Source organism: Lepisma saccharinum, chromosome 7 (assembly GCF_977018435.1).
Source record: "Lepisma saccharinum chromosome 7, izLepSacc3.1, whole genome shotgun sequence".
Taxonomy (NCBI): Eukaryota; Metazoa; Arthropoda; class Insecta; order Zygentoma; family Lepismatidae; genus Lepisma; species Lepisma saccharinum.
Genome location: NC_139235.1, coordinates 97504576 through 97520576, shown reverse-complemented (window position 1 = coordinate 97520576; position 16001 = coordinate 97504576). Strand labels below are relative to the sequence as shown.

The window sequence follows — 16001 nt, the reverse complement described above, 5'->3', positions numbered from 1 at the left end:
AACATAATACTCGTGATAAGTACATAAAAGTGCTATTAGAAGGGAGAAGTTTATTTTGTGTAATAAGTGTAGTTGTTAAATCAAATTTAGAGTTATATTCACCATTTTAACACCGAAATGCCATTTTATATACTGTTTTTGAACCTGAAATGTGCCCAGTTTTTGTACTGAAATCCTGATCTTTTATTCACTACAAATATGCTGGTCTATGTATGACATATTTATTATAACTTATGTATCTGTTTATTTACTTTTAACATACTTGCAAACTACTTCACAGTACATCATTTTCCCCACGTATTGTTGTTATTGTTGTTCATGCATCCCACACATGCGACACTAGCCATTCCTCGGCACTGTAACTAGAATAGCATCAAGCTACGGACCTGTGTGCAATGACAGCGCAGAACGGTTATTTTGACAAAATCCTGTATCCCTAATGGCTGCTTTGGGGAGGGGGAATTTTAACGCTGTCTGCTCTTGCCCAAGATGTGGGCGTAATTGGCTGTTTGACCGCGAGTTCCTTCACAGGTAAACGCGGCAACAGAGTGTCACTTCCATAAAGGCGGTCTCACTCTAAGTCCTCTGACATCAGTCATGGTGCAACAACTAGCATACAGATTCCATGTGATCTTTAGAGCAGGGATACCAACTGCAGGAAAGAAAATCAAATACTGGTCAATTTTCAACATGGTCACCGTAGAATAAATACATGTAAGTGTTGCACAAAAACTTCTCAGGCATACTGTAGAAACAAAGAATCAATAACTGGCATGAATATGTACATCACTTGAAGATACTTTTTCCTTTTAACTTTGTCGATTAGATCCCAAGAATATTTCAAACATTTAAGATAAAAGCTTAGAGAGTTGAAATTTTACACCTGAAAAAATCCACATTTACGTCGGAATATTCTCCTTGTGCTTCTAAAATAAACTTTTAAAGAGTTGATTGTGTTTCAGTGAATTCTGATATTTTCAGATGTGTGTTGATAGATGAAGCAGCACAAGCTCTCGAGCCAGCGTGCGTGATTCCCCTGATTCTAGGGGCTCAGCAGCTTTGCCTTGTGGGAGACGACCAACAGCTCCCTCCACTGGTAAGGAACAAGAACGAGTGCAAGGGATTGGAAATCCCCCTGTTTGCAAGGTAAGCCACGCAGCACGTACAATACAGGAACCAGGTTATGTTTTATACTCTACCATTTAATCCAAAAAATAAATGAATCCACAGCTCTCAAAACGTATACGTACTTTTCTTTGTGAGAGGTCACACAATATCAACTTTATGAGTAAAATGAGGCCCTAACTTTTAAAACCTTTTTTTTTAAGGTAATGTGTAAAAGTTAGTAACAAAATACAATAACTATGAATTTCAGTACACTAACTGTACAAAATGCAAGACAAATAATGGACAACAGCGTTGGATATTCACTCATATGGTGGATCGAGTAGCAAAGTGTCTCCACTTGTAATAATAATAATAATAACAATAAATTTGGATTAAAATTGTTATATTTTTAATAACTTATAATAGTTATTATTGTAAAATGACAATTATAACCGCGGTAATAATTATTGTCATTATTATTTCTAATAACCAAGTTTTATCAATATCCTGCCCTTCAACAAATATTTCTGGCGATGCCTGTGCTGATAAGGGATGAGCCCCCCCCCTGAAATAAAATCCTGGCTATGGACCTGGGCAGAAATATTGAGATGATTTAAAAATCATGCCACCAGAATCTCCCAACAGATGGTGTGCAAATTCACGTGTCATTGTGTGCAGCAATGCATAGTCTTCAGTAGCCGTGGAGCGTTGGTGGAGTGAGCATCAGGAATGTTTCTTTAAGATTAACGATTCCGCCTTTATAACACAACGTACATTCTGGTGCCAGTTCAACATTGGGAGAAATGGAAAAGTGCCGACACGACAGACAATTCAGAAGGACTGCATCAGCCACAAGCAAGAAGAACCTAGGACGTCCATGAACCATGCAAACTCCAGAAGTTGTGGGGAGAACCATGGATGCTTTGTTGCATATTCACAAGCATTCAGTTCATCGGCATGCAGTCGCTAGGCATGTCTGACAGAAGTGTGCGGTGGATTTGACATTTGGGCTTACATTTTCACCCACACAAAATTCACACAGTGGCCCTGTTGCAGAGTGGTTAGCACATTGCGCTACGATGCCAGGAGTCCCAGGTTCGAATCCCGGCTGGATGTTTGTGAGTGTCCATTCATCATGTCATCACTCATCCCCATCTTCACAAATTAGCCAAAAGTGGCACGAAAAGCAAAGTAAAATAAAGTAAATCAATCAATCAAATGCTACACAGCAAATTCTGCTGGAGATGCTACACAAGGCTATGACTGCTGTATGCTGACGTGTAGATGTTTGTTTGAGGGAGAATGTTGTCCACGTAAGTTAAATTATTTTCAAGACATAAGCAATACATGAAATGCTTTTGAATGTACTTTCCAGTGATATAAGTGTTTTCATTGTTATTCTGAAGTGTAGTATAGATATTGCAAATTTAAATCGTCTCAATATTTCTGCTGCCCCCTGTATTTGCTCACCCCTAAAATACAAGGGTCATTCAGAAAGTTAAGAATGTTTCACCATACATAGATATTTATTGATATTATTGCAGAATATGCATGTTTTGCCACATTCTTTCTCCTACTTCTCCACATAGTAGTCTTGGACATTGAGATACTTGTTGTACCTCGACTCCAGTTTATCTATTCCCTCCTTGTAGTGTGTGGTCGGCTAGTGATTCAGCCAGTCCATGACTGCATCCTGTAGGCCCTCATCACCAGCAAAGTGCTCCTTCATCTTCGGAAAAAAGGTAAAAGTCCAAAGTTGCATTGCTGGGTCTAACAGTTTCCTCCTGCAAAAAACGAATCATGCCACACACCTACCAGTCCAGTAGAGATTTGCAATGGGCATGTTCATTGTTGCAGCTTGTTACACTTTACCACATGAACAGGTTGGCAGCACCAACCGCACCAGGTAACTACCTACACCACACTGAACTCATCAAATGAATGACTGGCTGCAACAACAGTTGCACAGGCTGAATGCGCAAAGATTATTTTCCGAATGCCCTATGTATATATATCACAACTATTAGTATGCTGTGTGTTAAATTACTGTCTCCAAATATGTCTATTTTGTATATCTTATATACTTAAATTTTGCTCTTAGTAAATATGTATGTCCTGTAATAACAATAATAGAAGACATGGCACATAATGGTAACTCTGCTTAGAAGGTAAGACTATGATTCTATCAAGTAAAAGCAATAACTCTGTTGCCTTCAGGCCACAGCAGCATCCACATGGCTTAATGGTGGGAAGCCAATAGAGTTATGCATAATGCTGTAACACTGTTAAATCATTGTTTTTTAATGAAGAGATACTGATGCTCTCACTGATTCGCACTGATGCCGATAACAATACTGGTTTGATTCCAGTTTAAAATAACAAAGACTTGTTATATGTAGTCATACTAACTAATCACATTATATTTCTTTAATTACATGAAATAACTCCCAAATTAAGTTTTTTGTATGTGAACTTTTCTCCAGATACAGAAGATGCGAAGAAAGAAGCTTTTGAAATGTTGCAAGACTTTTTAAAGTGTTACAGTTACGCCAAAAAATCGGTGGATTGTCTCTCTTCTTCAGTTTCATGTAAACACAATTCATTCTTGTTGTTTGGGTTGCTAGGAGAATGAGAAAAGCGACAGTTATTAAAATAAAGCTCATCTGGCTGGCTCTCTCTATACCCTGCTCTGTCTTATTCTCTGTCATTTGCAATAAAAACATGTCATTGCAGTATCAACTGATACTGTCACATAAAAGACTCCCTGGCAGAAGGGAAGAATGCAAGAAGAAATCGTTGAATCCACAACCTTCCTCCCTGCGTGAACGAAGATATTACGAAACCAAGTCCACAGCGACTTTAATCCAAACTTTTTCAAGCACTCCACAATCATCTGGCCCAGAAATAGCCCAGCAATGATTGTAATGCTGCTTTTTGAAACGTCCACCCTTTCTTACCCCACGAGTTTGCAACCAGGAATTGAAAATGAATGATTTATTTTATTTCCACGTAGCTTTTACCAGGTAGTAACATGCTTGCGAGAAGTTTAGGAGCAACTTTCACTTAGCCCTGCCAGCATTTCTTGGAAATACTACATGCAGAACTTCTTTCAATCTGCCACAAGGAAGGGTGAATGAACCTCTGAAAAGGGACTCGTAAACAATGGTATTGGGTGCTATCGGTAGTAAATTATCAACCGATACTTTCCAATACCGCCGGTATTGGTATCGGCTCAGCCCTAATTGTTTTATTAATGCTTGGTTTGTTTCTTCTCTTTGCATAGGTTGAGAGCTGAAGGTAACCCAGTTCATATGCTGGACACACAGTACAGGATGCATAAATCCATTGCCTCCTTTTCCAGTGAAGAATTTTATGACCGGAAGTTGCGGACTGGTGTGTCTGAAGCAGATAGGCCGTTACCATCAGGATTCTCCTGGCCTTCTGAAGACTGTCACGTAGCATTTGTAAATATTTGGGTCAGTGCAGTTTAATTGAAGTTATTTGTTTTTAGTTTTTCCAACATGGCTGTTTTCGGATATAATCTTGTGGGAATAGCTGCAAATGAAACTTAATGTTATTGCCTTTATTTTCTGCTAAGTTGTTAAACGTACATGGTCACTAGAAAAGTTTTGAGATGGGTCAGTCAGGAAAGTTGCAGGTCTAAAAGGAATGTGTCACCGTGATGTCTCATTCCTTGCTGGTAAACTGGGAATCATCTTGTCGGTAAGTGCCGGCATAGTGTGTGCATCAGTGTTGCCAAGTTGCTACGTGTTGCTTCCGTTTGGCTTAACCATGGAAGTGAACAGAAAGAACTTTCAGGGGATTATAAAAGTGGTTAAAATGAGTCACAGGTGTTGAAAAAGTTGTCGTGAGCTTTTGGGGATATTGCAAGTGTTTTGTTGGTTCATTGAGTTTGTTTGATTGCACCAAAGCAGCAAGTGATATGGGGTTTTCACACCAAAGCTACAAGCAACATGCATGAGTGAAGAACAGACCAAGGTGACACAATACACGCTATGAAGAAAATGGACTGGTCCGAGCAAACATGCAACCGACATGTTTGAAACTTTGGTTTCAAAGGTTGTATTTATTACTGAGGGTTCCCTTCTAAGTGACATGCGTCGCTTGTCGCCTGTTGCATGTCACTCATCACTTCGGTCTAAAAGCTTCCAGACAGTTGAAGAGCATCGGACATCAGTTATTGAGGAAAATGTTGCTCAATGCTCAATTACTTTACTTACCAAAATTGAGTATGAGAATGTAACAACAAAATGACAATTTTGAACTAAGTTACAGATTATTTACAGAAATATTAGATCAGTAGAATTATTACAGTTTTACTGGTGAACCAGTATCAGTCTGTACTGATTGATCTCTCCCCATCTCTAAAACATACTATGATAAAATGCAAAGAAAGTCATGGTATGGCTGCAATATTGTAATAAGGTGTGATTTCTTTTTGTTTAATCTATTGGAAACCTGTTTCAGTAGAAAGAAATAATGGCCTTGGACGTAGAAAGTCCGAAAAAATGTTAGTCTGCAGATCTCAAAATATTCACCTTCAAAGAAACTTGCTGTACCTGAAGGTATAGTTGCTCTCTGAGGAAATAGATCTGCCAAAAAGCTTATGTAGTGTGATGCTTGATCAGTGCACTGGAGTGTGCCTTTTTCTAGCTTTCCAGTTGTCGTCGCATTACTGAGGCAATCCTGGGACTATTTGCTCCAAAGAGCGTTAATCAATAGGTGACCAGTAAACTACGTTAGACATAACTGTTGGTTTTGCCCCACTCCATGCTAAGTCGGGAGGATGCTATTCCCAATGCATTTAAATCGTTGAAGTCTATCTGGTGTGCCCGACACGTTGCAAGAATTCTTTGCACTGTGATTTGTTTATTTGTGCACATTTACAACCAACGAAAAGCTCTTCCATGCCAAAAACACCAACACCACAGGAAGCACAACTTCAAACAACCCTTCCATGCTACATGCTATACATACATTCTGTTTTAGCTGCACAGCACCAGTAGGGGAAGTAGCCATAATGCAACATGCCATTAACCCTTTCAACACAGTGTGGCAAGTTTGAGCAACGAAAGTGACTGGTTCACTGATGTGGTTGGTTTTCACATCAGCCCTGTACTCTTTTGGTGGGAAGGTAGCAGAGTTGTGTATCAGTAGTAGTATTAACAATATATGTAACCATGAGTTGCAGAAGTGTTAATTCATTGTATACACTGTGTTCACAAAGTTCATGAAACATTACACAGAGGGCTACTCACCGGGAATTCCTTGAATTCCAGGATTTATGCATGAATTATTTATTGGCTCCCAAGAATTCTGCATGAATTTTTCTCCGTATACGTGAAAACTTGCCACTTTTATTAATCCAAATCCCATATAATTTATAAATATTTATAAATGCCCTGAGGCAAGTTTTTCAGTTTAGCATTTATTTTTATCGACGAAGGAAAAGAAACCTGCGTCAAAAATAAAACAGAATTATCTTAATCCATTTACTTTGTTAGTGTCCTTTGCAGAACAATCTATCTGACAGACAGAAGATTATTGCAAGATAAGATATCTTGAAGTTGATTGGTTAAATTTGAGTTTAAAATTCTTATACAATTAACAATTTATCGAAAATGAGTACATCCCATAAGACTTGTGACTTGTGTTTGAAGATGTATTTCAAGTCTGAGTATGTGAATTGTCAAATGTAAACTCCTCACCTTAAATTAAATATTTTAAATAGTTTATTAATATTCAAAAATTAAATTACAATTTTTGGATACATCTGAATCATCCAGAGCCTTTATATTGTTAATTGATTTGTGTGTGTGTATCAGGGTGGCGACAGACCTGGAAAACCGGGAAAAGTCAGGGAATTCGAGGTGTCAAAAAAAGTCAGGGAAATGTCAGGGAATTTCGTCTTCATTGACTTTTTTTTATTTATTTATTTATTTATTTATTTAAAGATATCGTTATGGAACTCTGCACGGGAACAGGAAATCTCGTTCGCAAGTTTCGGCCTCAATTTTTAGACCCCTTCTATGCGCAACACAACCACGCCGCCAGAAACCAGTGATGGCAGGAGGAGGAGTAGAGAGAGAGAGAAATTTCTCTCGCCCGGGCATCTTGGCAGGAATTTTAAATTCGAACACTCTTTGGAGGAATATTGTTATAACTCGGGCACTACGGGAGCAATCTACTTCGGAAAACTTTTGTTTTGCAGCTAAAACATCAGCGCATGCAACCGTGTACAATTCAGAACATCGGACCGAGGAAGGGGGCGGGGGGGCACGTCCCCCGAATTTCAATGAAAAAAACATAAAAATCTGGAGTTTGCCCCCTCTTCTCCCGCTATTTGTAAAGAAGGCGCGAACTTTAGTATTCTTTAAAAGAATAGACATTTCGCAAGAGAATGAAACATGTTTCATGTTTTTGGGTGCCATACAAGTTGAATAATAAGCCAAAATGTGATTTTTTTTTTATTTTTTTTTACGAAAAATCGTTATTTGCATTTTTGGAGGAAAAATTGTTATAACTCTGGCACTATGGGAGAAATCTACTTCGGATAAGTTTTGTTTTGCAGCTAGAACATTAGAGCATGCAACTGAATGCTGAACCGAGGAAGGGGGGTTTGGGGGCGCGACCACCGAATTTTAATGAAAAAAACAACATAAAAATCTCGAGTTGGCCCCCTCTTCTCCCACTATTTTGGGGATAAGGTGCAAACTTTAGTATTCTCTTCAAAGAATGAACTTTTCCAAAGAGATTGAAACATGTTTCATGTTCCTGGTGCCATACAAGTTGAAAAATGAACCAAAATGTGAAACTCTGTTCGGAAATATGGCATGGATTGCGGAGAGGGGGGAGGTTGGTCATCAATATGAATTCGGCTTGCTCCAGACCTTTGTCAGAGTTTCCACCCAAACATAAGAGTATGAGGTCCAAAAAGCACATTCATTTCGTAATCAGCACCATGATACCATATGGTATCATCGTGGGAGTAAAGGTTAAGCTTCTAAATATTACGTGGAAAATGCATTGAATTATCATTTTTTCCTTGTCCTTATGGGAGTAGTAAGGGGACTTGTCAACAGATGGAGGGGATAAGAGCGGGTGGGGCCGTCCGATAGTTGTCGGACGTCGTAGTAAGGAATTTTGTTGGACAAACTGAAGGAACGTGGAAACAAATAGGTTCCATTGATACATACTATTTTTGTCGAATATCCGCACCCGACAAAGTATCTCACTACAACATGCGACAGAAATTGCATGGACTGCAACATCCAACAAAAATCGCATGCATAAACAAGAAGAGCTTTAGACCGCAAATATGCTGCTGGAATTTTATTACACTTCTGTAGAAGTGCTTACGAAGGTTTTCGTTCATCATCCTGACGTATTACTGGTTTCGCACAAGTTAACATACGTTTACAATGACATTGCAATATTCTTAGATATCAAGAAGAATCCAACCAAACGGGATATATATTAAATACTATCACGAAAAAGTGAAACATAAATCTGCATTGGTGAACGTTTTAAAAATTGGCAAGTGTATGCTCCCAACCTCAAATTTACTGCAACACTAGTATTGCAATGAAATTAACGCCACTCTCTGTCCTGTCTGTTTAAACTTGTGAGAGATTAATCTCTCATTGAGTAAGGTTAATGTCCAATATTATGAAATAAAATACTAATAATAAATACGTAAATATTTTAATATCATATTTACTCGAATCATTCAATCATAAAAGCAAATCTCTTTCTTCAAGAATTGACTTTTCTCTGCTAGCCCTGCTAAATTTTCACTTTCCATCTACTGATTTAAATGAGGGGTGGCCAGAAAGTAATTTACAATTAGTAGGGACATTGATTTTTTGCAAACGCAAAAACCGTGAAAAATGGTAATTGCTGCGATGTTATGTTTAGGAATGTGCAGTGATGTCTGGACATATTTTTCGCCTGTTCGAAATAGCGAAATAATGCGAATTGTTGGCATTTTTAGCGATTTTTTTAAAGAAATGTCCTAAAACAACGAAAAATTCCATGAAATCCAACATTCTTGTCTTTTCTAGGCCATGTTTGTGTACATAGAACATGCTAGTTTTCCAACATTTTACTCAAGAGTAAACTATAGAGTTACACGTACATGGAATAATTCCAACAGCCACATTAAATCATGTATTTTTTCAACTTCTATCAAAACCATTTGCATCACAGAGCAAAGTGGCAGGGTTCTAACAGGAGATCGAGTGCGTATCTACCGTCACACAGGAGACACATCTTTGTATTTGTCGCACGAGATATGTTTTGAATTACCAAGCTAAGTGCGCACCATTGGCATTTGTCGAGCGAGTAATAATGGAGCTCAGTAGTTAGGGCATCTGACTACTATGGGAGAGACCCGGGATCGATCCCCTGCGGGGGAGAACCGGGATGTTTTCCACCTAATCAAACTACTCCGGTACCCACCCAGCATCATTTGAAGCTGGTACCTTGAGGAAACTTTGAGGGATAAAGGTAACCAGGAGCGTGGTGCTGATCACTTCACCCCCACCTCAGCCGTCATCAAGAAAGTGTGGGGCCCTAACTCCACACCCCTATACACCTTCATGGAAAAGTGCAGGGAGGACTTTACTTTTACTTCCTCAAAAATCTGTTCCAACATATCAAACTGTCACGAAAATACATAGACCATGTGCCCTACAATTTAAAATAATAATTTAAAAGCACAGTGAAGTATTAAGTTTTGGTATATTTGGCAGATAAATGTTCTAAAACAAAAATGCGAATTTTGGGAAACGTAACACTAAAAAGTCAAAAAAAAGATAATGCCAATTTTTGGTGCCATAATATATCGGTATCTGTCACGTGAGATTGATTGATTTAAATTTTTTGGGTGCGTCGCCACTTATGGTCATTATGCACCCTTCAGTATATACAAGGAAAATTCCATTATCTAAAATGCTTACCTTAAAATTAAAAAAAGGGTTATGAAAAATAAAAATAAAAAAAGGTAAAGTGCTCCCCTGTGCATAGCACCACGCCATGAAGGCGTATAGGGGGTGTGGGGGTAACGCCCCACACTTTCTTGATCCGGTCATGAGTGGGGGTGATGTGATCAGCATCACGCCCCTGACCGCCTTTACCCCCCAGGGTTTCCCCCAGGTACCCATGTTATTCGACGCTGGGTGGGCGCCGGGGCCGCTTCCAACCTTAGAAAAGTTGCCGGATTTGAACCGGCCGGGGATCGAACCCGGGACCTTGAGCATGGTAGTCAGACGCGTTACCGACTGAGCCACCGCGGCCAGATGAAAAATGACTTTCCCAAAATAACTTTCAAGATATCAAACTCTCACGAAGAGGCGTAAGCCATGTGCCTTACAATTTGAAATAGTAGTTTAAAAACACCATGAAGGTATAATTTCAGATATTTGCCAGAAAATGCGCTAAAATGAAAATGTGAATTTTGGGAAAATTGACACAGTATAGTAAAAAATAAGAAAATACACCAATTTGAAAAAATAATAACAAAATATCAAGGTCCCTACCGATTAGGCATAAATAAAACAAGAATATCAGTTGTAATTTATTGCATTAGTAACAGTGAGTCCTAACCTAATTTTCGGCATAATCACCGCCGTTCTTCTGGCATTTGTCGTAGCATGGCACTAAATTTTGTATGCCCATGGTATATGTGTATGACAGCAGAGACTGGAACTATCTCTACCGCAGTGTAGCTGTCAAATCCTTGCCCTGCCAGAAACCTCTTCAGTTAAACAAAGATATGAAAGTAGGTACATTCAAAGCCAGGGCTGTACAGGGAGTGGTCCAAGATCTCTCACCTGAAGTGATGCAAAGGACCCGTGTGTACTCAGCTGTATGGGGTTGTGCACATTCGATTGGCCTTCCATGAATTGTCTGCACCATCGTCTGACCATACTATCACTCACGACGTCCGGTCTGCACACCTGACACGATTGCTGGTGGCTCTGTGCCAAATTCTGAGCGTGCAATGTAGGCTACATCACAGTTGGTGGGAGACTGTATGAGAACTGCAATCTTTAACCTAGAACTCTCATAAAACGGCTGCATTGCAACTGTACCAGATTACAGCTACATGCCACTTCTTCCTGCCTGCATGTGTGTGTGTCGTTCTCCGACCACTAGTGCTGCGTATAGGCACCATTGGAGCCTTTTTCAGGATGCCCCTCGTATATGAACTTTCAGAAGCTTTTATTATTAGAGTGTTCCTGTTTTAATGTGTGGTTAGCTAAATCAGGTACCTATACACTGCAATTCTATAAATTCCTTTCGTTAAATTTCTAATACCTACATACCCTTTTCGTCATCATTAATGGTATAACTGCATGTTGTCAGTTTCACAGTACTTCACTTGGATATACTGTACTGAAGCAGAAATCCCATTGATAATGTAAGGAAATATGACACTTTATTTTGTTCGATTCAATTGTTTCACTTGTATGCAAGAGTTAAGTTGTTTGCTTTACAGAGAAGAGAGAAGTAGCTTGATGCATTGAAAAATGAGTGCGCACTCATGGTTTTTGCAAGCAGAGGGTTCCAAACCTCAGTGGAAATATCAACATATAATACCGAGAATGTATAAGGAGACTGATAAATTACAAATTGTATTTCTTAATCAATCACTCTTCACTCTTATCTCATTTAGTCGTAACTTTAAAAATAATCAAGTATTTTATTTTAAACTTACTGCGTATGACAAAATTCCATAATCCTTCCTTAGCTTGTGAATTGTAATAATTTTCCAAATTCACTATTTTTCAGTTTGAATTCAAATCATAGAGAATAGAGAAATTAAGTCAATTTAATAGAAGATAATATTGGTACTTAGCAAAACCATACCTGGATCTGTATGAGTTTATTATTTCCACTTGCAAAAACATGGATTTAGTTTAGTTTGTAATTGTCAGGGAAAAATGTAAATTTTATTCCTGGAAAACCTGGAAAAGTCAGGGAATTTCATTTCTGCTTGTTTGTAGCCACCCTGGTGTATGTTTGGGTGGTGAGAGGTGTAAGGTTGAAATAGACAAAACATCTGCTTGTACCATTGAAGTTTTTGAATGTTCGTCCTGAAAACCAGGAATTATATTTGCTTTTTATCATGATCCTAGAGTGGCCACCCTGTTACAAGCAGTTGTATTTCCACACGAAAACACTAAGATTCCCTCAAAGGGTTACAAAATGAAAGACAAACTCACTGAATTATGATTTCACATCTTGCAAATGTTAATTATGTCCACCTTTAGTCACATGGCATGCATCTATCCTAAAGTTCATTTCATCCCATGCCCAATGCAACATATCAGGATTGATTCTGACAGTGTTAAATGTGAAACGTTATTGCAGATTGAGGAGATTCTGTGGTAGAGGTCATATGTACACTACTTCTGTCACATGTTCCCACATGAAGAAGTCACATGGGGTCAAATCTAGTGGTGTGGGTGGACAAAACTCTTTCACAGGCTGTGTCAATGCCATTTTGAACTTGTGTGTGTGTGTGTGTGTGTGGCAGTGCCAGTGGCCACTAGGAGACTACAACTGCAGATGGCGTAAGAAATCATAATTCATTGAGTGTGTCTTTCATTTTGTCACAATTTGAGTGCATGTTCGCGTCTCGCTGTGAAAATACAGTCAATTGTAATGGTAACACTGTTAAGCCTTGTTTCCATTTTAATAAAACGTTAAAATGCTGACTAAGGCAAACTTTTATAGTATAAAAAATATGCATAAAAATGTAATGGTTCCACCTTGTAACAGCATCTTCTTCGAAGGAGAAAGAAAAGAGGAAGGATGGAGTCCAAGAGATAAGGAATCTGTCTAGGTCCATTAGTGGAGGAATTGATAATGCCAGACTGTTACCAGGTACCTGTCAATCACCTGTCAGGAGATTCCACACTCAGGAATTCCTAACAGGAAATGTCCTAAGATAAGGACTGGTGCCTTTATGTTCTTTTGTATATGGACCCTGTACGGGGAGTGCATATAAAAGACAATGCTTCTATCTTTCATCAATCTATAGTGAATATTTGTCTGAAGAAGACCCTGTTAGAGGGTGGAAACATTACATTTTTATGTATTTTTTTTATACTATAAAAGTTTGCTTTGGTCAGTATTTTAATGTTTTATCATTTGTAATGTTTCATGGACTTTGTGAACACCCTGTATTTGTGCATATGGTTTGTACAATTTCCCTAGATTAAAAATTTTAATTTTAAAGGTTTAATTTTAAAGGGGTGGATGTGTGTGTGATAACTGAGGGATAAACGGCAAGTTGTGAGCATTAGAATTTATTTTATGATCACTTTGTTTTGTTACAGGCTAGTGAAGGGTATGAAGGTACATCAAAGTTTAACGTTAAGGAGACTGATGAGGTAGCAAAGATAGTGAAGAACCTCATAAGCAGTGGAAACTTCAAACCAGAGGATATAGGTAAGATATGCCACTAAGTTTTAAAAGTTATATTTTTATAATTGAAAGTGTTTCATTTCATGAGTAATGGACTAGGACTGAGCTTCTGTGCTGAAACCAGAAAAAACTATATATATATTTCGCAGGCACTTTTTACAATGAAGAAGATTCGGTAATTGTGTAATGAACAGTGCAGTGAAAAATCTTGTCAGATGAATTTTGAGCATTTAAATTCATAGCATAGACATGATTGGATGCCCTTCTTACACAAATTGGGTACAATAGTAGTTCCTTGCAGATAACACAAGCCAAGAAACATGCAGCAGCACCACCAGATGGGAGAAAATGGAACTACCACCACCCAGTAACAAACAAAGAAGTGATGCATCTCCGTCCCGGACACCGAATCCTCTGTTAGTGAAGACGATGAGCCTTCTAAATTAATCAGGGGAAAACCATCATATTTGCAATGCGGAAACACAAGACTGTGTTTGACAGAGGGCAAGAAAGCACTCCTCTTCACTGGTGCAAGTGTGTGTGTAGGAGATGCCATCTTTAAAATGACAAAAATTGAGTTTTGAAGCTCACTTGATTGGTGTTGCAGCCTTGAGATCGTTTTGTAAATACGAGGTGAATTCAAGTTCTAAGATCTCCTAAATTATTTTGAGAAATATACTCACTCCAGAAAGCTGAAACTGCCGTCACTTCTCAACATAATCACCATCTAGATGTTCATATTTTTCACAACGCTGACATCACGATAGCATGGCTTCTGCAAATGCTCTTTTAGGAGTCTGTTTTGTATACTGAATAATCGCTGATGCATGAGGGGAACTGCTGGAAAATGTGCAACCACGGAGACTGTCTTTGAGCATTGGAAAGAGCCAAGAATTGCTAGGTGCGAGGTCAGGTGAGTATGGGCGGAGCATGTGATTCACTTCAAATATGTTTTCCATAAAGAGCATCTGAACAATGGCCGCCCAATGAGGAGGTACATTGTCCTGATGAAAAAACACGGCTGTAGCCATTTCCAGCCGTTTCTCTCGCAATCCTGGAAGCAACTTGGTCATCAAATCAGTTTCATAGCTTGTACCCAACATTGTGGCACCCTTATAATAGTAATGCGTGAGTATAACGCCTTCGCTGTCCCAAAACATCCCTTTCCTCAGCAATAGAGTAACTGGCGTCTGGTTCGTGGGCGAGGCTCCTTGGGTTGTTTTTTTTACTTTATGACGTTCGACATTCCTTGAACTATCGGACCCACGAACGCACATTGCTCACGTCCATGACACCACCACAGCATGCCTCAGTCAATTTAACATGAATATCGATGGGTGTTACTCCACGCAGGTGAAGAAAATGGATAATAACATGCTGTTCTTTTGATGTAAATGATATCATTCCCAGTATCAAAAACATGTCCATCATTAGATAGCACCACTAGCTTCCTATGGGCCATTTCGTGCTATCATCTGGCCTCATCAACTTTCAAGAATGGATGCTTCTTCTGAAACAACTCTCACCTTTATAATTGCTTCTATTCATGAAGAAAATAATAGGAGACCTTAGAACTTGAATGCACCTCGTAATATTTGATATCTCATGTAAATTTGAGCTGTATACAGTCTGTCCTACAATTTTTATTGGACTTTTTAAGGTTTTCATTTGACTCTTTTCCCACTGCTATTTATAATTGCAATGGGTGTAATTAACAAAGAGGTGGGGAAGAAGATACGAGAGGAGGAGATGAAGGTCCTGTTGTTCGCTGATGACTTAGTAATATGGGGAAACAGGGAAGAAGTAGTGCAGGGACAGCTTGATAGCTGGAATGAGGAAATCAGAAGAGCAGGAATGAAATTCAGGGTAGTGGAGAGCTTCAAATACCTAGGAAGCATAATTGAGAGAAGTGGAAGAATAAGATGAGGAGGTAAACAGAAGATAGTGGACTATATCAAAGCGTTCGAAGATTAATATGGAACAGGGATGTTCCTATGAAATGCAAGAAGCTAATATACAGGGTGGAACTGAACTCTACCAATAAATTTTCACAGGTTGTTCAGGGATTTTGGCTGAGTGTTGTGATATAAGGAACCCATGGTCCCTGCTATCTTAGTACAGAGTAATTGCATTTCTATCGTTTGTTCAAACTCTTATACCTTTGCACATGTCTTCTTCTGGGGTCATGTGAAGATCTTAGTGTACAAAACTCCAGTCGACAGTCCCATGGACCGGGCAACTAGGATTATCACAGCTGCTGAAGATGTGCATCAATCTCCTCGCTGTACAGTTTGTCATAATCATGGTGGTCACAATGCTGCTTTAAGGAAATATTGAAGAGTTCACAGTGTATTGTACTGTATGTACAAGGGTCGTTCAAGGTTGACCAAGACTTTCGTGTATAAAATATTAATGAATCAGTGTAGTGCTGCATTACT

The 16001-nt window shown here is 38.8% G+C and overlaps 1 protein-coding gene across 2 annotated transcripts in view; it reads left to right on the top strand.

Moving 5' to 3' along the window:
• Positions 1–16001, top strand: part of LOC145990057 (uncharacterized) — a 130958-nt gene that overhangs the window by 103838 nt on the left and 11119 nt on the right. For both annotated transcript variants that reach the window (XM_083125708.1, XM_083125707.1), the window contains 3 exons: positions 982–1146; positions 4391–4583; positions 13476–13587. In XM_083125708.1, coding sequence (XP_082981834.1) covers positions 982–1146; positions 4391–4583; positions 13476–13587 — 470 coding nt within the window. The remainder of the gene's footprint in view (positions 1–981; positions 1147–4390; positions 4584–13475; positions 13588–16001) is intronic.